General features: G+C 45.9%; 1 protein-coding gene across 2 annotated transcripts in view; it reads right to left on the bottom strand.

Annotated features, from left to right (window-relative positions):
- The window catches only part of anos1b (anosmin 1b), a 69,381-nt gene extending 46,860 nt beyond the window's left edge, over positions 1-22,521 (bottom strand). For both annotated transcript variants that reach the window (XM_034080470.2, XM_034080471.2), the window contains exons 1-2: positions 22,184-22,521; positions 12,038-12,085 (exon numbers count right to left, since the gene is read on the bottom strand). In XM_034080470.2, coding sequence (XP_033936361.1) covers positions 12,038-12,085; positions 22,184-22,360 — 225 coding nt within the window. In that variant the 5' untranslated portion in view covers positions 22,361-22,521. The remainder of the gene's footprint in view (positions 1-12,037; positions 12,086-22,183) is intronic.
- Between the last annotated feature and the right edge of the window lie 2,788 nt (positions 22,522-25,309).

Genomic DNA, 25,309 nt, shown 5'->3' with positions numbered 1-25,309 from the left:
TGTGTCTGCCGTGTGCTCTGCATGTATGGCCATTAAGGAGGATTTCATCCTCCCAATATTATATTGTCTAGTGGGCAGCCGTTGGCTGACACTTTTAGGCACCGGCCACAGTTACTATTGTAACTAAGGTTCTAAGCCGTAAGTACTGGCCATAATTACTACTGTAACTACGGTTCCAAGCTGTGTAAGTACTGGCCATAGTTAATACTGTAACTACGGGGTTAAGCCGTAAGTACTGGCCATAGTTACTACTGTAACTACGGTTCCAAGCCGTGCACGTACTGGCCATAGGCAATACCGTAACTACGGCTCTATGCTGTGTAAGTACTGGCCATAGTTACTACTGTAACTACGGTTCTAAACCATGTAAGTACTGGCCATAGTTACTACTGTAACTACGGTTCCAAGCCGTGCAAATACTGGCCAGAGTTACTACTGTAACTACGGCTCTATGCTGTGTAAGTACTGGCCATAGTTACTACTGTAACTACGGTTCCAAGCCGTGCAAGTACTGGCCAGAGTTACGACTGTAACTACGGTTCTAAGCCGTGTAAGTACTGGCCATAGTTACTACTGTAACTACGGTTAGATGCCGTGTGAGCCCTGGCCATGGTTACTGCTGTAACTACGGCTCTGTGCTATTCTATTCTTTAGAAGCTAGTTATCTGGTCTTAAACATGTGTGTTATTTGACTTGATCTCGCTTGATCGTTAGCAGCAGCCGCTCGGCTAACGTCTTGCGTATACTGTTAAGCTTCTTTATTTTACCCAGCTAGGTGAAGGCAGTGCTCTCACTCCCACTCCCTCTACCGGTAATGCGGATGTAGCTACATCCCTTTTTCTGTTCGGCGAGTAGTAGCACCGCTCTACTCTTCCCGTTCAGCAGGTAGCTGGTGAAGGCTGTGTTCCCGCACCCGCTCCCGGTTACACTGCATCTGGCATTCGACTCTAACTTAACCAGTGAAGGCAGTTCTCGCCCCCACTCCTGGTAGACGCCAAACGGCCTCGTTTTTCCGTTAAGCAGGTAGCCGGTGAAGGCTGTGTTCCCGCACCCGCTCCCGGTTACACTGCATCTGGCATTCGTCTCCAACTCAACCAGTGAAGGCAGTTCTCGCCCCCGCTCCTGGTAGACGCCAAACTGCCTTGTTTTTCTGTTAAGCAGGTAGCTGGTGAAGGCTGTGTTCCCGCACCCGCTCCTGGTTACGCTGCATCTGGCATTCGTCTCTAACTCGACCAGTGAAGGCAGTGTTCTCGCCCCCGCTCCTGGTAGACGCGGAACTGCCTTGTTTCTCCGTTAAGCAGGTAGCCGGTAAAGGCTGTGTTCCCGCACCCGCTCCCGGTTACACTGCATCTGGCATTCGTCTCTAACTCAACCAGTGAAGGCAGTTCTCGCCCCCGCTCCTGGTAGACGCCAAACTGCCGTGTTTTTCTGTTAAGCAGGTAGCTGGTGAAGGCTGTGTTCCCGCACCCGCTCCCGGTTACGCTGCATCTGGCATTCGTCTCTAACTCGACCAGTGAAGGCAGTGTTCTCGCCCCCGCTCCTGGTAGACGCGGAACTGCCTTGTTTCTCCGTTAAGCAGGTAGCCGGTGAAGGCTGTGTTCCCGCACCCGCTCCCGGTTACGCTGCATCTGGCATTCGTCTTTAATTTAACCAGTGAAGGCAGTGTTCTCGCCCCCGCTCCTGGTAGACGCTAAACTGCCTTGTTTATTCCGTTAAGCAGGTAGCTGGTGAAGGCTGTGTTCCCGCACCCGCTCCCGGTTATGCTGCATCTGGTATTCGTCTTAATTTAACCAGTGAAGGCAGTGTTCTCGCCCCCGCTCCTGGTAGACGCTAAACTGCCTGGTTTCCGTTAAGCAGGTAGCTGGTGAAGGCTGTGTTCCCGCACCCGCTCCCGGTTACGCTGCATCTGGCACTCGCCTCTAGCTCAGCCAGTGAAGGCAGTGTTCTCGCCCCCGCTCTTGGTAAACTGACTTATTTACTAATCCAGCTAGGTGAAGGCAGTGCTCTCGCTCCCGCTCCCTCTGCCGGTAACGTGTGGTGTAATTACATCCCTCTTTCTGTTCGGCGAATAGCAGCAACGCTCTACTCTTTCCATTAAGCAGGTAGCTGGTGAAGGCTGGGTTCCCGCACCCGCTCCCGGCTACGCTGCATCTGGCTACCTACAGAATGGTCCATTCATGTAGCGCCTGTATGGCTTCTCTGAGCCCGAGGACGGCCACGACCGCTGCCCCTCCTGCCTCGGCCGCTTCTGGCGGTCAGTGGGGACGAAATTCGAGCATCTGAGGGAGGTTCTCACGGTAAACGCCTGCATGAGCTGTAGCTGCATGCCTCGGGTGCTCAGAGTGGCTCGAATCACTGAGGTGGAACGTCTGGCAGCAGCCAACAGACACCTCTCCTTGTCACGTCCTCCTCCAGATCAATTTGGCCGTTCCCGGCGACTTGAGGGAGCGATGGCTATGTGTGCTCCCCCCAATAGAAGGACTAGAAACAGGCTGTCCTCTAAAGTGGATCGGCTAGCTGCCGATAGGGGCATGATGTAGTGGACATTTTTAGTTATTATCATCCTTATTATATCTTTCATATGCTTAAACCAAATGCTTCTTATTTCCTGATATATTCTTACTTTTATTATATCACTCTTGTGGCTCTGCAAGGCCACAGCTGTTTTAGCAGACTGGGAGTCACACAAGAACCGTTATGCTATCTGCAAGGCCACTGGGTGTCTCATAAACAATCTGACCGTGTGAACCCAAGAGTTATAATATTCCCACTCTTTCCTTATATAATCTCTGCTTCTTCATTGTTCTGCGCACTCTCGCGCAGACTTTTCACACTCTGTCCGACCTGTGACAATATATTATTATATCGTGTATTTGAAGCTTCAAATAAATAACCAAAAGACAGCTTTGCTTGATTCACCATTTATTTGTTTTGATCACTTTTGACTTGTACTCTCCAGCCGGTGTTTGGGGGCTAGATTTCCATAACAATGATGAAGTCGCCTCTTCAGCCTGGGCCCGGTGTAGGCCCCCCCCCCCCCCCCCCTCCTTCGGTTGGGGGGTGAGCTGTTTAGAGCTGTTTAGATCAGCTGCCCTGGAGGCACTGGAGCGTGCCGCCCAAGCTAGGCAGACCAGGCAGCAGCACTCAGGTCCTCGCAAACCTGTGCCCACTCCCAGCAGGCCCAGGGGCCGCTCTAGCAGCCGCACTCAGCCGCCAGATTACAGGGGTGGTCTGCAGAGGTCTTAGCGGCCCACTCAACCGCCTCCCAATGACTTTCGTGCCCCATGTCGCCCGCCTTCCAGGCGGCCTCGTGCCCCAGAGCCTTACCGGAACCCCCCAAGAGGCTCCAAGGTCCGGGGGGCTGGGCTCTGAAATCCCGGGGGTGGTCGGCGGCTGCTTTCCCAGCAGCAGCACAGTTTCTGGGCAGTCTGTACTTCCGTCCCTCGGGTGGATTTCACCTTAACCCAGGGGTACGGACCGCAGCTCCGGCCCCTAGCCTTCGGCTGGGTCTAAATTGACAGTCGTCAGCGATCCGGCAGGGGCCCTACCTCTAGGCCAAGAGTTGTCCGTCCTTTTGTCCAAGGACGCAATCAACCCAGTAAGACCCTCTGCTTAGCCAGGGGGTTCTACTCGGCATACTTTCTCGTGAGCAAGAAAGTCGGCGGATTTCGCCCGATCTTGGACCTCAGAGGAATCAACAGATTCCTGAAGGTGCTGCCATTCTATATGCTGACTACTGCATACGCACAGGTGGAGTGGTTTCCAACCGAGGGATGCCTACTTCCACGTGGGCCGGGCAAGAGGGTGCCTTATATTCAGTTCCTCCGGCCCTTGGGCAGACTGGCAGCTGCCTCGGCCGCTGGGCCCTTAGGCCCGCGGTCGTTGCGCCCCATGCAGATGTGGCTGAACAGCCTTCACTTGGACGCCAAGTGGCACAGGCACAGTGAAGTCAGGGTGTCGCAGCATTGCTCCACTCTCCGTCACGCTGGAGGGGCAGGGCCTATCTCCTGGTAGGCGTGCCCATGGGCGCCATCCCATCCCGCCAGGAGACCATCACCATAGGTGCATGTCTCTCAGGGTGGGGTGCAGTGCGGCAGGGCAGGACCGTTCAGGGTCAGTGGTCTGCCCAGCAGAGTGCGCGCCGGGTCAACGTGCTAGAGCTTCGGGCCGTGCAGCTTGCACTCACGCACTTTCTACCCCAACTGGGGGGCAAGAATGTGCGTGTTCCTTGGGGACAGCAGGTACATTGTTGCTTAGACAACAGTCCCTTCTAGATAGTGGACGTTCTCACTCCACTCTGAATTTATGTGGCTGCGATTCTGCCCGACATGTTCGGGTCGACGGCGCCACGGCGGGGTGCCACAGGTCGGTGTCCCTCTTTATGAGAGGGGCTTTACGGCAGCGTCCCCCTTGCACCCCGAGGGCTCCGGCTTGGGACCTGCCCTTGCTGCCGGATGCCCTATCATCTCCTCCCTTCGAGCCCCTGGCCCAGGTGGGGCTCAGGTGGCTGCTCACGAAGGCAGCATTTCTGCTTGCCATAGCCTCAGGGAAGTGAGTCGGGGAGTTGCATGTCCTCTCCATAAACAATACATGCCCGAGGTGAGACTCTCAGGCGTTGCCCTTTGGGCAAATGTGGCATTCCCGCCGGGGTCCTTCCACAAACTCACTTCAATCAGCCTGCCCAGCTGGCACGCTTTGACATTCAGGAGTACGGCACATCGAAGTTGCTGTGCCCTGGGGGTGCCCAAAGGGCGTATATCAAGGCTACTGTCTGTATACGGCAGGAGGAGCAACTCTTGAGTTTGCCCTGGCGGCACTAAAGGAGGTTAGGCCCTCTAACCAGTGGCTGCCCCACTGGGTTGTCGATACCATCTCACAGGCTTACGGGGCCAGTGGCCGCCCCCTGCCATCAGGCTGAGATGCCACTCTACAAGGGGCATCTCAACATATTGGGCTGCCCTGAGAGGGGTGCCCCTGGAGACCATCTGCGCCGCGGCGTCGTGGGCGTCTTCTGGCACATTCTCCAGTTGTCATCAGGTCAATGTCGCCACTCCCCATTCTTTGGGCGTGGTCCTTTTGCCGAGCTCCGCTGCTTCCAGTGGTGAGCAAGGGCTTGGATTCTTCATGACATTGTTGGTATAAGTCATCCAGTGCTAAAGCACCGCCTCTGGCGGTCAGTAGGGACGAAAAAGAACGATAGTTACGGCTGTAACTACGGTTCTATGAGTCCCGGATATAGCCGGTGTCACGTGGGTCACAGGTGACTTTGTTGTTATTGGTACTCGAGCTGCGCATGCGCGCGATGGACATATCCAGTGCTAAAGCACCGCCTCTGGCGGTCATCCGGGACTCATAGACCGTAGTTACAGCCGTAACTATCGTTTTCTGTCTGTGTTGTGTTTTGTCTTGTTTAGATCTGTCTGTGGTTCCTTGTCGTTAGTTTCCCTGGTGTGTCTGATTACCCGATTGTGTTCACCTGTGGCCCCTGTGTTTTCTCCTCCCTCCTCACCTGTGTCTTGTTTGTGTGATTAGTCTTGTGTGTATTTAAGTTCTGGTTTTTCTGTCTGTCTTGGTCGGTTCGTCTTGTGTATTGACGTGGTCTGCGGTGAGTGTTCTGTTCTGTGTTTGTTAATAGTTAGCCTTGTAATAAAGGAGCTATTTTTTGTCACATTAATCTGCATTTGGGTCCTGCTTCCTGCACACACCGTAACATTACGAACCAACCAACGATATGGGCCCAGCAGATCCGTTTGAGCAGGAACAAGTGGATTATACCGTTTCTTTGTCTGACTACGCTCATCGATGGATAGGAGCGGTCAGGGTTCAGCAGCGAGATGCTGCTCTGGCAGATGCAGTCCACCTTACGCTGAGGAATCAAGATTTGGTTAAATTCTTACCGGCCTGGCTTTTGGATTACCTCACGGTTTGTTTTCCCGATCCTGATAGACCCAGGTCTCCAGATTCCCTTTTTGATACCACACGCATCGGTGTGGTCCGTCTGGCGTCAGCCCCTGCTTCTCACCCAGTGTTTGCTACAGTCCAGGAGCCATTCGCTGCTACTCGTCTGGCTTTTGGAGGTCCACAGAGCCTCCAAACGGCTCCTAAGAGGAGTCGCAAGGCCAGGTTAGCAGCACGAGCCCAAAAGGCCATGGTTCCAGAACCAGTTCAGCCCCCAGCAGCCATGGTTCCAGACTCAGTTCTGGCCCCAGCAGCCATGGTTCCAGACTCAGCTCTGGCCTCAGCTGCCATAGTCCCTACTCTAGTCCCATCTCTAGTCCCTACTCAATTCCTTTCTCAAGTCCTTTCTCAAGTCCCTCCTGTAGTCACTTCCCTAGTCCCTTCTCCAGTCCCCCCTTTAGTCACCTCTCTAGTCCCTCCTCTGGTCTCTTCCCGAGCCCCTCCTCTAGTCCCTCCTCTAGTCCCTTCCCAAGTCCCATCTCTAGTCCCACCTCGAGTTCCCTCTCAAGTCTCCTCTCGAGCTACCTCTCGAGTCCCCTCTCCAGTTCCCTCTCAAGTCTCCTCTCGAGCTACCTCTCGAGTCCCCTCTCGAGTCCCATCGCGAATACCCTTTCGAGATCCCTCTCCAGTCACCTCTCGAGTTCTCTCTCGAGTCCCCTCTCAAGCCCTCTCTCGAGTTCCCACTCAAGTCCCTACTCAAGTACCGTTGGAGGTTCCGCTGGGGGTCCTGCCAACTCTTTGTCCTGTGCCGTTGGAGGCTCCGCCGACTACTCTCCTGCCGGGGGTCCTACCAACCCTTTGTCCTGTCTCGTTGGAGGTCCCGCCGTCTACTCTCCTGCCGGGGGTCCTGCCAATCCTATGTCCTGTGCCGTTGGAGGCCCCGCCGACTACTCTCCTGCCGGGGGTCCTGCCAACCCTATGTCCTGTCCCGTTGGAGGTCCCGCCGACTGCTCTCCTGCCAGGGTTCCTGCCAATCCCGTGTCCTGGTCCTCTTCCGTGGGGGATCCTGCCGAGGCCTGTCCCACCAGCTCCGACACCGGGTCCTGCCCGGCCTCCGGCACTGTCCCGTCAGCGTCTTCCTGCCCGGCCTTCGGAGCTGGCTGGTCTTCGCCCTCGAGCCCGGCCCCCTGAGAGCCACGGTCTTCACCCTCGAGCCCGGCCCCCTGAGAGCCGCGGTCTTCGCCCTCGAGCCCTGCCCCGAGTGCCGCGGTCCTCGCCCTCGGGCCTGGCCCCCTGACTCTTCCTGCCACTGCCTTCGCCCCTCCATAACCCCCTTTTTCAAACTCTGCCTTGCCCCCGGGCCGGCCGCCCCAGAGACCCCTTCCGGGTCCTCCGCTGTGCCCCTGGGCTGTCAGCCCAAGCCCGTCCTCCAGACACCCTCCACCCACCCTGTTGGCCCTAGTTCTGTGTCCCTCCTCCGGTCCCTCCTCCGGTCCCCCTCCACCCACCCAGCTGGACTTTTTTTGGGACGTCTGGGATCCGTCCCTTGAGGGGGGGGTACTGTTAAGATCTGTCTGTGTTGGTGTTTTGTCTTGTCTAGATCTGTCTGTGGTTCCCTGTCGTTAGTTTCCCTGGTGTGTCTGATTACCCGATTGTGTTCACCTGTGGCCCCTGTGTTTTCTCCTCCATCCTCACCTGTGTCTTGTTTGTGTGATTAGTCTTGTGTGTATTTAAGTTCTATTTCGTATATGGCTTTGCCCTCTAAGGCTATCGCTATTGGGTTATCCCTCTGCACAGCACTGAAACACTTGTAGTCCACGCCCACCCGCTAGGTGGGCCCCACCCTCGGGCCTCCTTCCGGTATAAATAGAAAGGTGGCCCGGCAATCTGCTCCCTCTTTTCTTCAGCAACCAGCAGTTTACTGAAGCACGAGAAAGCAACAGCATGAGCAATAAAGAGTGTGTCCGTATGTGCCCTTCGTGCAATACAGGCTACATTATAAGCTATGATTTGCATCCGATATGCGCAGCCTGTCTGGGGCCAGAGCACGCGGACGTGGCTCTCAGCCAGCAGGTCCTCATTGTGTGCGTCTTCCTTCATCCGACAGGAAGCAAAGGGCGGACGCCCTAGCTGCTGCGGGTGAGGAAGACGTCTGGGGTGGGCAGGTGCCCATCCAGGACAGCCTGTTTATGGAGGCGAGTGGGGGGCAGGAGTCGGACGACTCCTTCCCCGCCTCCATCCAGGGCTCGCCATGCGGCTCTCCCCTTCCCCTCTTCCCCGGACGGGGGAGACGGGGTCGGAGCGAGAGTCAGAGGTGGCGGTCGAGCACGGGGTCCCCTTCTCCGTGGCCACGGCGCTACCGGCATTGGGAGGCATCATGCTGGAGCTGCCGGAAATAATCGGCAAGGCAGCAGCATGTAGAGGTCTCCCCGTTCCACGAGTACGGGAGAGGGTGGCTCTGGATGACATGGCGGGCGTGTTTTCCCGGGTGCAGACGGGCAGGAGTGATCCGATCTGGCCGCGCTTCCCCGCCATTAGGCGGTATCAGGAAGGTGCAGCGGCGAACCTGAGGAGCTTGAGGGCTCTGGTGGCCTCCCTTGTCCCCTTCACCAAGGTGGAGGGTTTCACAGATGAGGTTTTCCCAACGACCCCCGCTCTGGAGCTTAACGGCATTTTTCAGGGTAAGACAGGCCAACTTGGTCGCCGGACGGCGCCCTATGTTGGCCGACCCCAAGGACCAGTTTGTTGCCCGCCAGGCTGACCGGGCGCACCAGTGTGCGTTCCAGGCGTCAGCAGCGCTGGGCCCCACTGGCTCTACGAATAGCTGAAGAAAAGTTATATTGTATGGGAGCAGATTGCCGGGCCACCTTCCTATTTATACCGGAAGGAAGCCCGAGGGTGGGGCCCACCTAGCGGGTGGGCGTGGACTACAAGTGTTTCAGTGCTGCGCGGGGGCGCAGAGGGATAACCCAATAGCGATAGCCTTAGAGGGCTGCGCCATTACTCATAGAAGCTGGATTACAGTAGGTAACCCCAGATGTGGTTTTTCTGTCTGTCTTTGTCGGTTCGTCTTGTGTATTGACGTGTTCTGCGGTGAGTGTTCTGTTCTGTGTTTGTTAATAGTTAGCCTTGTAATAAAGGAGCTATTTTTTGACACATTAATCTGCATTTGGGTCCTGCTTCCTGCACACACCGTAACACATACTTTTCCATAATGTAGATGATGCCAATGTGAACGTCATTATCTGTGAGGGGATTTCATCATAAATCAAAGAACTGGACAAAGTGATATTTTGACCCGATGTTGGAAGATGATGAAAAGTCAGGAAGTTATTACAATCCATCCTGAGGGGAACATGAATGTCTATACAACATTTGATAAATGGTTGTTGGGATATTTCTGTCTGGACCAAATTAGCAGACAAACCCATTGACATTGCCACAAAGCGCAACTAAAATATCTTTGTCTGTCTCTCTGTATTTAATTAAAACCTGTATTTGGGATCTTTAATTTACTAAAAGAAAATGTCTACAACAAATGCTTGATTAACCAAATAAAGAGTAGAAACCTTGGAATATTTGCTAATTACACAAAACAAAAGTGGACTGTGCTCAACGTGTAATGCTCCCCATGGTTAGAAAACAAATAGCAAGTCTTTAATATCTCCCACATATCCTGTTAATAAATACACACACCTTGGGAGCCTTACACATTGTTGGACTTCCTCTGCCTTATAATTCATTACTTTTTATTAATCTTGGCGATTAGGGCTGAAGAATGGGAAATGTGTTTTTCTGTTCTAATTTATTTGTGTTGGCCTGCCCTGATGACTTTTACAAATTGGGCTGTTTCCACTTTCAACAATTTAAAATGTTAAAATGAATACCTCTGCAATTAAAAAAAAAAAAAAAAAAAGGACAATGTGCAAAGTCGTGCATGTCTGTGCAGTATCAGCCTGTCTGAGAGGAGAACATTGCGGCAGCCCCCACCGCCAAGCTTAGAGACTGTTGTTGGATGTTGGTTGAAGCACACTGCCACAGTGGTATTCACACTTTTACAACAGCAGAACACAAAGCCAAGGTTATAAAGTGTAGACGTGCATTAAGTTGGAAAATATTTTCTGTTCTCATTGTTGAAATCTAAACCTCAAGAATAGAAACAAAGGAAGGGAGAGAAGGAAGAAAAGGCTGTAGATAAGTTAGGGTAAGGTCAAGGGAGCAGTGTGTTTGTGTTTGAGGTGGTGGGGGGTTAGATAAAGCTCAGAGTTGCAGACTGATGTTTTGCTCAGTGCGGTATCCCCTGCAACCCTCTGTTGGTGGGAGGTGTGGAGGGTTGTAGACATTAACCCCATCTGAACTCAATATACACACACTACTGATATACGCCCTGAACGGATAGGAAGCTCGCTCTCTCACGTCTGTTTCTTGCTCTCCCTTTGTCCGGCTGTCCATTTGCAGCAGAGCTTGGAAGTGTTGCAAGAAATAAAATACGACTCAGGTGTGCTTTTCAGCTGGGAAACAGCTTTTAGGTCTGAACCTGAACGGGGAGTTCAGAAAACACATCAATAAGAAAGCAGACAGAATCTTTCAAGAAGTCATTATTACTGAGTAACTTAGGGTCAGTAAGTAAAAGGTCTGGATGACAGACATTGGGCTGCAGATCACCCCGAGCCATTATTTAGTCCAGAAAATAATCTTTCATATCACATATTGTGCTTAGTGATCAATATAAAGTATGAGTTATTTTCTAACAGTGAAGATATCTTCCTGTTTTACCTTCTACCCTTTCTGATTAAAAACATCATGTTTTACCTAAATACAGTATATGGCACACATCCACAGTAATGTTGGAGAAAGAACAGACTGGCAGCTTAAAATACACAACATGGAAACTCCTCCTGAATCAAATAATGAACACACACACACACACACACACACACACACACACACACACACACACACACACACACACACACACACACACACACACACACACACACACACACACACACACACCACACACACACACACACACACACACACACACACACACACACACACACACACACACACACACACACACACACACACACACACACACACACACACACACACACACACACACACACACACACTGAAGCCTCTTGCGGGCAGTGTTAAGTGAATTAACAGGGGATATTTTTTGCTTCAGGCTGGATGGATAATAGGTATATAGGGGAGGACGTTATTTTAACTAAAAACACAACCTTTGCTGTTACAGGAGCCTTGTGGTCGGTATAGAGATTCCACACACAAGGGAAGCACGAGAAACACTCTCTCTCTCTCTTTTTGCCACTCAAAGCAGAGGTGCAGAGTGACCTCTGTCTACTGTTGTCGTGTCAAATGCATTATGTTCTAGTACCAGGATGCCTCATTGTGTGGTATCACACTTCTATTAAAGCCACTAACTACAGCCAAAAAACCAAGATGGGTTTATATCACTTTACAAACCGTTAAATAGAAATGTGTTTGAGTTATGTGCCAGCCAAATGGCCCTGGTATTATACTGAGCCAAGATATGCTGGTTCAATTCACTCAATAAGAAAGATCAAAATACTCACGCAAATATAAGATCCAAATCTCTTATCTTATGTTAGTGCAAATGCCATTTTGACTGCGGTTTTAGCCTCAAGAACCTTCTTCTTTTCTGGATGTGAAGTACTTGCCACGTTTATATTTGAAGTCAGGAAGACTTCCCACTTTGTTGCCCTTTTCACCAGTAAGTCTACTGGTGTTTTTGGCAGTGCAAGCAATGAGCTTAGGAAGGTGTAACATGTGGAAGGTCAAGCCAAACTATCTATTAGGAAGTTGGTGGACTAGTAAAAAATGATTCCTCACAGGATGACCACCCACAAACACAGCCAAGTGTGTTTTCTGGAACCAACAACTGAATTAGAGTAACTGTTTCAACGTGTGTAACCCCTTTTTTTCATTCCTTTACCATAGATTAGCTTTTACTGGTTATGACTGGCTTGAGAACAGGGTTAGAGTTGGGGTTAGGCACGAAGTGATTCATGTTTTGGTAAGCCTTCAGGAAAAATGAATGTTAGTCAGTTAAATGTCTTTAGGAGTTAGGAAGTGTTTGTGTATGAGTATTTACCTGCGCACAGCGTCTGTGGTTTTCACACCAAACCAGAACATGGTCATTCTGGAAGAAATGGAGAAGATGAGGATTAAAACAAACACACACACAGAGACATAAATCTTCCACAGAGAAATCCTGTTTGACACTTTCTGCCCACATTTGACCCATTCCTGTAAGTGCTGTCTAACATATAAGGAGACAGAAAGCTAAATATTGTTCATAAAAGGTCATCATAACCAGAGAAAACCTGACATGCAGACAGACACAACCTTTCTCCTATTTACATTTGTATCCTCAGGGAGCAGAATGACCTAACGCACTGTGTTAGCGGTTCCTTCACCAGACAGAGGACGCGTCACTTGGTGAGATTTATGTTTATGTGTTGGTGTGGGTGTGTGTTCGATGAGTTTCTGTTAAGTGAGTCAAGACCGCCAGTGAACATGGCTGCTATAATCACTGTGACAGAGGGAGACGTCATCTCATGACCACAAGGACAGAAATACAGATCAACCAAACCAACCCTTCGTCCTTAAGTTAGTTTACCTTTTCAAAAATGGTTTCTATCCAAATGAAACACCTTGCAAGTAAAGCGTACTCAAACCTGCAATTTGAGTGTACCGTTGACATAAAATAAACTGTTTGTATCCGAGGATCCAAGTCTATTTCTCTCATTATGTCATTGTGAAATATTAAAACATTAAAATGTGTTTTAATGATACATACACAATTAATACCATGGTCAATATAAGGGGTAACTTAAAAAAAACAAGTTTACAGTCCCCATAATGATATTGATTATCCTTATTTGATTAACTAGAACACTGTTTATTCTCAATAATGTCAAATAACAGAGAAAATAATGCTACAAAAACAGTTGCTTGTTTCGTTGAACTCAATGTACAAAACCTAAACATATTCGATTTACAAAGACATTCAACAGAATAGAGCAAAAGGGATCTGGAAGCAATGTAGGTATATTCAGCATGTTGGCTGAATAAATAAAAAACCCTGTTGTTTTAAAGGTTTTTTTACAACGTTTGAAATTATTCAAGTGCAACCCTTAATGAAAACCCTGCAAGCTGTTTTTTTAACTTTAATTAATTGGCACATTCACAATGCCAGCGTCCAATATCGAAATAACTATTAGTATATGAGCCTTTAGTGTGTGTGTGTGTGTGTGTGTGTGTGTGTGTGTGTGTGTGTGTGTGTGTGTGTGTGTGTGTGTGTGTGTGTGTGTGTGTGTGTGTGTGTGTGTGTGTGTGGGATAAGCCTTCTTAACGACTCCTAAACCCTTTCCTGATCGCACTCTTTTTAGCCTGATTCAAATTAATTTACACACACACACACACACACACACACACACACACACACACACACACACACACACACACACACACACACACACACACACACACACACACACACACACACACACACACACACACACACACACACACACACACACACACACACACACACACACACACACACACACACACACACACACACACACACACACACACACACACACACACACACACACACACACACACACACACACACACACACACACACACACACACACACACACACACACACACACACACACACACACACACACAGACACCTGTTAAGTAGCCTTTGTGTTTCTGGGTTAAGGGGTTAGAGTTGGGGTAATAGTGCAGAGGTTGAAGGTTAGAGATTAGGGGTTAAGGGCTTTCACGGTACAGAAAATGCTAAATTGGCTCATTCACTCTTAACATTCAAAACAGATGCATAGTAATTTAGTTAAATAGCTTCCAAAGAAGCAAAATTATACTTTGATATACGTAGATTACATTACATTATATTGCATTTAGCTGACGCTTTTATCCAAAGCGACTTACAATAAGTACATTCGACCAGGAAGACACAACCTTGAAGAAAACAGAATCATATAAGTACATCAGGTTTCATAGAGCCAAGCATTTCAAGTGCTACTCAACTGGCTTTAGATAAGCCAGTCCTTTATTAGTATATAAGTGCTCTGTTAGCAGTTCTTTTGTTAGTAGATGAAGACTTATTCCCCTTAAAATAAGCCCTGGGGAACGCTGCATGTAGAAGCTTTAAGAAATTGCTGTCACTAGAACAGCGGAGGATTTTTATTGGAGTAGGAGCACGTTTAAGACCATGACAAACCTTTAAAGAAGTGCTGGATAGATAGTATATTTAAAAGCTTATATTTGACTGTGAGATTGGGAGTCACGCCTGTTTTCAGCTGAAACCAACCATTAAGCACAAGTGTGAAAATGGTCAGAGCTCCAAGTTCTCCACAAATGTTGTTTGCCTCATTCCTCTCATTCTCTCACCCTTTCCACTGTGCTACAGCTGCTTACTATTGCCTCAGTTGTCCAGCTGTTGGCAACAGTGAAGAGGTGGTTACTTTTCAGAGAGGACACAACACCTGTGCAACCAAAATCAGGATCCAGTTTGGAACCACGACTCCAACAATTTCAGTCAAGAGTTTAACAGAAATTGCATCCGTCATATGGTTGCTGGACAAGTGTTTGGCTTGCCCGTGCTAGTATGCCTTTAAGACTAAATGTGTATTAATAGGGTGTTCAGACACCATGGGCTTAACAGTAAGCTGTGCTAGTTGATGGAGGGAATAATGCCTAATGTAGAGACAGTGAGAGGAGAACAAGTAGAGTTTAAAAGCAAAGGTAAAATCTCTGATGGATAAATTAGTAACAAGTCAGTGGGGAAGGATAGATGTAAAGAGGAATAGATGAAAAGAGAAACAGCTGTCATCTATCACTACAGTGACAAAACAATTCCTTCCTCTGCCCACCTTTTCTTTCTTCCCTCCTGTCTTCAAAGCACCTTCTGATTACACATTATCAACATTCTTAACTCTCTCCAAACTTTGAATAATCTCAATAATCTATGCTTGGATTGTTTAAGATCCCTTCATTGTAAATAAAATGGAAGGAATCTCTGTGTGTATGTCTGTCCTTCTATTTCCCCCAAAAAAGTTAATTCGATTGACTTTGCACATAGAGGGTGTATTGCTGAGGACCTAAGGAAGTCTACGGAACATTTTTATGAAATGTCTGCAATGCAAAGTGTATTTAGGTATTCTGGATCTGTTGGAAGCTTATCCAGACTACCTTTTTGTTGCCATTCAAGAACATTACTATAAATCCGTCTATACGACAGAGACAGGCTTAAAAGGGATTACATGCGTTGTTGGATATTCTAAGAGTCAAAACATCTTAAACACAATGTTGAATTTACAATTTCGTAATATCTCGAATCCCAATGTTAAATACAATTTTAAACCTGCAATGTTTGCATCCATGTTTACTTGCTCGCGGTCTCCAACCACACACCAAAACGGTGGAATAATGGGAAAAACATTGTTAGGAATGTGTTTGTGCGAACAAACAAAACAGGAATCCTCTATAAGAACGTTTCTCATCGTGGTCAGAAACTCCACAGGGTAGCCTTAAGTTGCGTTAGTGCCGTAGAATTGGGACACTGGGGATGTAGCAGAGAGGAAAATTCCATCCTCAGATCCTCTTTCAGTATCAGTTTGTGATGTTCAGGAATTTCCTTCTGATGGATTGATATAATTTACAGTTTTTACTACTCTGGCTTCTGTTACACATTCCCTACATTAACCACAATGTCTTTCTAAAGTTGCAAAATTAACGTACCTGGGCTAGTTACATTTTATACGAACGATGAGAGACAAATAAGTGTAGGGGTGAAATATTCTTAAAAATGCATTACATTCTGCTTTATTCAGGGTGCTGTAAGTAGAGCCTTCAAAAATACTTATACAGTATGTTATTGACTGTTGCAGTGACAACAAAATGATGAAAATATTTTTTAAAAGCTTCGAGAGAGTGGGAGTTTAAGATTATACACTGCTGTGGCCTTCATAAAACTGAAAAATGGTCATTGTTGCTGATTAAACCGTCTGTTTTTTATTTTGGTGTCAAAAAAACAGAGACACAAATGCACTTTGTCGTTCTTTGTGTCTCTCATTTGTACCCTTCATCTCTTCCTCTCAGTCCCTCCACGCTGCTGTCAGCTTGTGTAAAAGTGACAGGAGAGGACTTGAGAATAAAGGTGATGATATGCTCTAGATGCTCCATGAGGAAAGAACTGAGGACAGTTAAACATCTCCAGATTTGGACTGATATGAAGCTGCTTTCCCCGCCGATGGCCTCACATCTTCATCCCCTATCTTAATCTTTTTCACGCTCTCTTTCCTTTTCTGTCACTCCTCTCCAGATCCTTCTGCAACACATACATCAGTACACACACAAACTGCTCCCAATTGAATTACATGGGACATATTTGCTGTCAGAGCCAATCAAGGCAGTTTAGATGGGCCTGTGTGCCGTATGGCTGTTAAACGGTGGTCAGACTGGGGTTTCGTACGGTGTGTGTGTGTGTGTGTGTGTGTGTGTGTGTGTGTGTGTGTGTGTGTGTGTGTGTGTGTGTGTGTGTGTGTGTGTGTGTGTGTGTGTGTGTGTGTGTGTGTGTGTGTGTGTGTGTGTGTGTGTGTGTGTGTGTGTGTGTGTGTGTGTGTGTGTGTGTGTGTGTGTGTGTGTGTGTGTGTGTGTGTGTGTGTGTGTGTGTGTGTGTGTGTGTGTGGTAAAACAGCTGCACATGTGAAAAAAGTGTGGTAGAGAAAGAGAAAATTGGAAGAAGGTGACTGGAAGAAGAGAAATAAGTTGGATGGGAGGCTGAGAGGAAATGGGAGGGAGTGAGGGAGTTGAAAAGAGCAGAGGGAGACAGACAAAAGAAGGCGAAGGATGGAAATATATATTAGTTAATAGGAGCAGAGAGGAGACTGGAAAGGAGTGGTGGATATTAGTTGTGAAGCAGGGCACAATAAATTAAGTTGACTGCCATTCGTCTGGCTTGGGTTATTTAATAAATGGGAAGCACATTTTTTACTGGTACTTTTATCCAGAGTGGAAGAGCATTTAAAATATTATTGTTGCACTACTTCTTCTATGAATTAAGTTGTATTTGATGTATTTATTAGGAAATATTATATATTTATTTATTCTAAAGTCTTAAAAAACGAAATAAAGACTTAAAAAAAGGGTTTCGTCCAAAACTTTTTCAAAGTTCATGTTCCAGATAGCACTATTGCTCATATGATAAATTGAAAAATATCCCAGTTGATGATTTATATCTTGGACCAAAAAGTGCAAAATTCCCATTTCATTTGAACGGTGTTTTTCCACATGGATGGATTTGATTTCAACCCTAAAAACACAACGTACTTTCTATCCTGGGATCGGCAAAAATACATTTGTCAGAGCCTGAGGCCCGTCAGAACCAGAAGTGACCCGCGGACTGAGAAACACTCAAGGACTTCCACATGGCTCTGATGACTGCTGAGTCCAGTCATCACTGTTAAAGAATAACAACCTGATATTACTGGATGAAACAGAGGGAGAGAGGTTGGAACAGATACACACACACATGCACACATGCACACGCACAGCTGCACACACCCTTCAGTGTTTGAAAGAGAGTGAGATATAAATCACACTTCTGCCAGATGCAGCGATAAAACTGTGTGTGTGTGTGTGTGTGTGTGTGTGTGTGTGTGTGTGTGTGTGTGTGTGTGTGTGTGTGTGTGTGTGTGTGTGTGTGTGTGTGTGTGTGTGTGTGTGTGTGTGTGTGTGTGTGGGTGTGTGTGTGTGTGTGTGTGTGTGTGTGTGTGTGTGTGTGTGTGTGTGTGTGTGTGTGTGTGTGTGTGTGTGTGTGTGTGTGTGTGTGTGTGTGTGTGTGTGTGTGAACAAGAGACAGAGGCAGAGAGTGTGTGGACATATGTGTGTGTGTTGTGGTCAGTGTTTACGGTGAGGCGCAGTAGAAAGTCTATTCAACACGAGGCATTAACTCTCCTAAGCAGTTACGGTGTGTTTGTTGTGGGTACGTGTTTGTTGTGGGTACGTGTTGTTGTGCGGTTGTGTGTGGTCAAATTTGAATCATGACTAACTTTTACTCAACAGAATCTGAAGTTCTTCCAAAAAGCCAATTTTGAGGTCTGAAAATTTCCAACAGAAGCCCATAATTAAGTAACGTGCGTGCACCCGTGCGTGTGCATCTGTGCGCATGTGTCAACATTAGTGTTTGTGGTGCCGCACATCCTGTAAACAACAAGAGTCACAACAAAGTGGTTGTTATACGTTCCTGAACTTTTCCCCATCTGACAATTACGTCAACATCCGTCTTTCTGTTTCGGTTAACTTACAACAGCAGCAATGCTAAAACTTGATAAACAAAATACTTTAAATGACCAAAAAATGAAAAGAAAAGTGCAACATTTAAGGAAATACGCGTAAGAAGAATGATAGCACTCACTCAGCTCAATACGAACTACTGCAGAGAAGCACCTGCAGGCCACCTGGGAGGGCTTTGTCCCAACACACAATAAATAAGTGCATTGTTTTATTTCGACAACATCTCACCACTCTAAGCACCTTTGTATGATGGACTAGGATAATCCGTTGGATTGTTATCATCTATTTGGGCTACTATCTATTAGATGGACACCAAATGGCGGTGTGCCTGAAAAGGAGTGACAGTCACGCCCTCCCCTTTCTGAAAAGTTCGAACCAGAAGTGCTCTGAGCACAGAAAAGTCGGAACATTTGTAAAAAGGATGTGCACAGCGCTTCATCTCTAGGCAGACGCATCGTCCTGATACACTATCTCCTTATTGGGACCAATTGAAAACCAGATGCTCAGAAAGAAATACACTTTATAAGGTTAACACAATGATTGGTTGTGACAAATACATTCTAGCAGAACAGTTTGTAAAACTGAGACCGTCTTTTCAGGAAGGCGACATTTCTACCTGTTTCCAGTGTTTGTGCTAAACTAGGATAAGCCGACTGCTGGCGGCATGCTTCATATTCATGGTCTGAAGGTTGGAAGAAGAATTTATTTAATTGCTCAAGTATCAGATATAATATGCCGTCGGTTCTAGATATATATTATCTCTCGAGCTGATAGAACAAAGCGATGCGGTCCAAAGTTGTTTCATTCCAGCTGTGATTTAGTGTCTTGGAATTTCACTCCTACGCTGCCACAATTGTATCAGCATCCATCCCTGGTTCTGCCGATCAAATGTCAGGACAGTCACAAAGCCGCAGAAGGAGGTATCTGCTTTATCTTTCAGGTGAGTCAAACAAGCCTTTGTCTCGTGCCGTCACCCAGCCCTCTGCCTGTCTCTGCTCACCTGTCTGCCTGCATGTCAGTCCACTTTTTAGCCAGTGTATCAGTGTGTCAGGTTGTCTGTCTTCATGTGTGTTTGTTACACCTGTCTTTGTCCATATACCTGTCTTTCCATCTCCCCTGTCTGTCTTGCTGCTTGACCACGATACCTGCCTTTATCTCTCTATCTCTGTGCAACCTGACCCGGCCGTTGTCTTTGGACTTTTTCAGAGCGTGACTGGTTGGCTGACCGACCTCTGGGCTGATGAGACTTACCTACCGCAGAGCAGCTGGGACACACACTGGCACACACACATAAACATGAATGCACAGGCTGCTCATTCAGCCTCGCACTGGCCCTCAGCCCTGGCTCGAACCGCTAACCATCGGCTCATCAGCACCACAGACCTGTGAGTGTTCGAGACACGCAGTCTAATCTCATCTACTACATATGCGCAATAAATATCCAGCTCTGCAGGCGAGGCTTCACTGTTTGTTCTTATGTTTAGGAGTTTACATCAAGGAGGAGTTTGGGAATATGACAACATACAAGCAGATATATACTCACTCAAGCTATAATTATAATATTACACCATACAATGGAAAGTAGTGGAAAACCCAGAGAAGAAGCAGAAAGCGAGGTGTAAATAGAAAACTGGTGACTCACATGTGAGTGGCTATACACCAGCCACACACACTAAGAGAGAAGCCAAAAACACAGGGTTCACCCACATGAAGCCAGAGGAAGCAATGTGTGTGTTTGTGTCTTTGTGTCTGAGTGTGGTGAGGTAGGATGAGTAAAGCTCCATTTGCCATCAATGATGTTATAGTTACTGGAGCTGTTATCAAAAGGGATTTTTTTTTAAACGTTATGTTCTTTAAATAAATGAACACTCTATCACAGAGTCTCTCCAGCCCATTCATCTCTCTGTGTTCTGCTCCACTGTCCTATAATAGGTCCAGGGAGTGATGCTCTTACCCAGGATGTGGCTGAGAGGAAACTTGTTTCCTTGTTTGCTTAAAGTTTAAAGGCTCTTTTTAATTTGGTAAAACACGCAACATTTTCAGTGCCCCTTTATATCTTCAGATGAGTTTCTGAGTCACAACATTGTCCTTTCCTGTGTGTTCAAATGTAATGTATATAGTGCAAGTGTAGACGGAATGGAAATAAATATTTTCGTGATTTCATTTTTAAAAATCTTAGGAAAAATGACACTAGATGACTTTGAAGATATCATGGTACAAAGGCAGAAATTCTTTGAAGTGTCAACATATGCCAAAGGTTTTACAGAAAGCAAAAGTCACACAGAGATAAAAGAGTTGTTGTAAGAGTTAGGGTTAGGGTTGTGTTCACTTTTTAAAACAAAGTAGAAAAGGAAGCTCTGCACAGTTTGCTGCCTCCCGGTCAGTTGCATCGCTGCTGTTTGATGCTTAACATCTGACTACTGCACTCCACTTAATAAAGCTTAAACCAAATGTTCCCTTACTCACACCTCCATTCCAGAAACCCCACACACACACATACACACTTGCAAGAGAGTCACCCAGGGGCCACCCTCATTACCCAATGCACAGGTGTCAGGAGTCTATTCTGGATGGACCAGGACCAGACCAAAACTTTGTTTTATATATGAACAAATGCAAACCCATACACACACAGACTCATGAATGCACACACTTTGTCCTACACACATCAGAGCCACTGGGGCTGAACTCTGTGGTTAATGACTTTCCCACCCACTACACAGCGAGCACATGTTGAAGCTGTTAACGATAAGTGGCTTTTCAATCTTGGTAACGTCCTAATGTCCCCGTTAATCTCACATTCCTCACTGCACATGGTTCAGCGGTCTCACTGAGATGAGTAATTTTGTCAACTATTATGAACCTGTAACCTCATTTTTTGAGTACCGAAACTGGGCAACATCAAACCTTCCTGATGAGAACCATGTTAGAAACAACTCACTCTGTTTAAGGTGGGATCACATAGTTTATTCTGATTAACTATTTAGGCAGTAAATGCTCCACTGTGCGTTTTTGGTTGTGCGTAACAAAACCTTCTAGCTGATCTAAAATATCTGAATATTAGCAAAGAGTGGCCATTGTTTCTCTCGAGACACATACAAAAGAAGACAAGGGCGTAGGTTTTTTTTAAGATTTTGATGATTGCCACAAAATTGATGACTTTGAATATTTCTACAGCAAGCAATACCTTTCCTGACAGCTGTACAACTAAGTACAACACATTGAATCTATGAATGGTGGTTAAGGATGTCTTTGTGAGGCCAGATAAATATAATTATTTATATGATGTTTGAATAACGGTTCATGAGCCAATTAAAAGTGAATGCTAATGTCTGTGGTATGAATAATTGAGAGCAGCTATTAAACTGTACAGTGGATAACAATACATTTGTATTGTATTGTATTCTATTACATGTACCTGAGCCTCTCAATTTGACTGCACCTGAATGATTCAACTTCTGTTAAATCCCCCTTACATATCCCTCTATTAAATAGATAAAGGAGATGGGTTACTCATCTTAATGCATCTTCCTGAACTATATGCATGAGCCTGATGGAGCTGCAGTATACAGCATGTTGCAACAACACAAATTGACTGCAACTGTCATACAAAAATACAGAAAATACCAGTAATGCACCTGTATAGGGTATAGGGTATAGGGTAAAACTGTCTTAAACTGTGCAGCCAGATTGGTTACATTTGAGGAGTATGCACATGTTAAAGTATCAGCCTAATGGGATTAGACTGGAGATTAAGTGGAAAATACAGCAACAAATCCTCACTCATGGCTGTCTGTCTTCTTCTTTTTTTACCATTACTTATTATTTTGGTGGTGATGTTTGCTACTGACTACAGGTGTTATTCTACTTCAAGGTTGGTAAACAGAGTACAAGTATCTGTAAGTACCTGTAGGTGTCTGAAGGCAACGGTGAGCTGCGTCATGTGCAGAGAGAGGCACCTGGAGGTGCATCTGGCGCTGTTGATTTTCTCCTGAACATCCTCCTGCTCCGGTGAACTCCTGCGGGCAAGAGTCACCGCCAACACCGAGCAGAGGAGTACCAAAGCGGCCCGACACACAGACATTACACCGTGCGGCAATACAAGAAGACCAAATAAAAGGACGCGCAAATTAAACGGCAGACCTTTCTTCGTCGTTTCCGGCTCGTCAACCCACTGCTCTTGCGTCCCTTTAAATTCAGAATGAAAACATGTAAACGCTGCTCCTGTCTGCGCGCGAGCAATGAGTGAAGCGGCTCTACCCTCCGCGCGGACACTCCCACCACCGCCACCGGTGAAGTGCAGTCACGCGGAGATGTAATCATGGTTTTCAAATTCATTATCCCCAAAGGGTGCTCGTCCTCTGCGATCATTGTTATCGTCACAAGTCACAACTGAACTATCTCTCCTATCACAAGTTCACATCTTCATCCAACTCTCCCACACTTATACTCAATCATCACTCCCGGTGTACCTGTGCACATCATCATTATCCAGCATACCGGAATCTTCTGCCATAACATTGTCATCACTGTAAGCTTCATCATGGTCATTATTATCGAAGGTGCTTAAGCAACAGGCTAAGATACTGCTACCTTTTTTTAGCATGTCATAATGTGAAAAGCACAGGTGTAATAAAAAATGTAAATTTAATTTAGCTGCTTCAGTTTCACAGGTATCATCGTCATCGTCATCATCATCATCATCATCATCATCATCATCATCATCATCATCATCATCATGTTGATCTTTATTAGCCTCATCTTAATTATTATCACCTCTTCATTCACCTTCAGCATCAAAAGTAATTTCTCTTGTTCTGGGCCTTTTAACATATATTCATTGCTTTTCTAATAAACTAATGTCCTTCTAAAATACAATAATTATCCCTGGTAATTATTAGAGCAGACTAATAAAAGAGTATTTATTAATGGCAAAGAGACCTGAAAAATGTGTTTAGGTGGGGGTCTGTCCCAGAGCCAGTCAGTGTGTTAGTCACCACTTCTCAACAGCGATTGTATATCCAGGTGGGCTTTATTAGATCCAGGGCCAAAGCGATGATTAGGACACATGGTTGAAAGCACTATTTGTTTACATGAAACTTTAAACCAGCAGAAGAGTCATCCCTGTTGGCATAAGATGAAGAAAGTAGCACCTTCGTTTTGATTTAGGGGAAATGTTTTTTGGCCCAGTAGTGGAAATTTGACTTGATTATTTCCTCGTATTGAAAGGACATCCTTCTGCAGGTTGAATTATAGTCAAGAACAGTGATTAATAACCATTCTGTCTTGTTAACCCTTAAAACTAAGATATTAGTGTAGCTTTCTAATAATTATTGTCACTATCAAATCATTTTCTGAATACTTAAGTTTGGTAAATCTTTTTTAGAAGAGAGCTTCTAAAGAGTTTCTTTAATTGAACCAAGAGTTCAAAACCCAAATATATGTATTGTAGTTTACTATAAGACAAAGAGAAGAATCAAATTCTGACATTTGAGAAGTCTAAATTAGCAAATGTTTGGAAATAAAATGGCTACAACAAAATAATCATCCACCAAAAAAGTTGCTGATAAACATCATTTTTGACTAAATGACAGCATTAAAGTATTGGCTACTGATATTTACTTACGACCCCCAATCGGCTTTCACTCCGTAGACATGAGTTTTAAGTTACCAAATACTTTTCCAAACCATCAGCTTGAGATCCACTGGTCTAGACAGTCCTACGCTACGACTATAACAAGACCTCAACACTGCATCACCAAAGAAACAAATATAAAGTTAGAAAGAGAGACCACATGTGAATAAGTAATGTGCTGTGAAGCCAACGTGTAGTCATTGTGTTCAGAAGCATGCACACCTGACCTCAGAGAACCAAGGCAGTCCTTAAATCAGAAAGCATGGAATCAATTATTACACACACCACACACACACACACACACACACACACACACACACACACACACACACACACACACACACACACACACACACACACACACACACACACACAGTCGATTTACAAACAGTTGCCCTATGCCCATTATTTAAATGACCAGAAAAATATTTCATATTTTCACAAAACACCCCACTCAGGTTTCTAAATAAACCATTAGGGAAGCAAAGACCCTCCCCAACACATACTCAAACTTCACAGACACACACACACAAACACACACACACACACACACACACACACACACACACACACACACACACACACACACACACACACACACACACACACACACGTGACAAAAGCATTCACCGTCTGTTCAAATCTGCTTGTTGATTAAAGCCAAATGTCTTTGAAACTCATGAAAAGAGAGAGAGCGAAAATTATGAAGAGGGGTAAACAGACAGAGAGGGCTTAGAGACATAAAGAAAGAAAGAAAGAAAGAAAGAAAGAAAGAAAGAAAAAAGATAGAAAGAAAGAAAGAATCATTGAAGAACATAGATGTATCAGAATCGTAGCTCTTAACCAAGCATAGATCATCTAGATAAGGTGACTGAACACCAACATTCTTATTCTATAACTTTTTTTCTAACAGACTTTTCACCCAGATTTTTTACATTTATATTGCTAGCAATCTAGATTTAGATATTGATGTAAATGTGTTTTGAAAACGAGTGTACTCAGTCCGAGTATCAGGATAAGTAATCAAGGCTAGATCATTCATTGATGACTGACTATGGTGCTTCAAGGAATTTTGGGGGTTAAAATGACTTGTCTACAAAAACAAATCTGGAGTTCGGGTAATCATTAGTACACATTGACCTTGTATAATTATCAAGGATACTTTCAAATGTATCTTTATTTATTATCTTGTAGAGCCAAGAAGAAGTTGAAAGTGATGATGTAGGAGCTTTCATAAAGTTCATTACTCATCATGTTGTGGGCCATAAAAAAATGAATATGATTAACTATCAATGTTTTCAACGACGATTGACAATTGCAGGCAGACTGAAAAATAAAAACGGATTTGTGTAATAAAAATCTCGTTACATCTCAGGAGGAGACAGCGGTTTAGTTGAA

Source organism: Pseudochaenichthys georgianus, chromosome 4 (genome assembly GCF_902827115.2).
Source record: "Pseudochaenichthys georgianus chromosome 4, fPseGeo1.2, whole genome shotgun sequence".
In the NCBI taxonomy this organism is placed as follows: Eukaryota; Metazoa; Chordata; class Actinopteri; order Perciformes; family Channichthyidae; genus Pseudochaenichthys; species Pseudochaenichthys georgianus.
The sequence above is the reverse complement of the archived record's forward strand: the minus strand, read 5'-3'. Positions and strand labels throughout refer to the sequence as shown.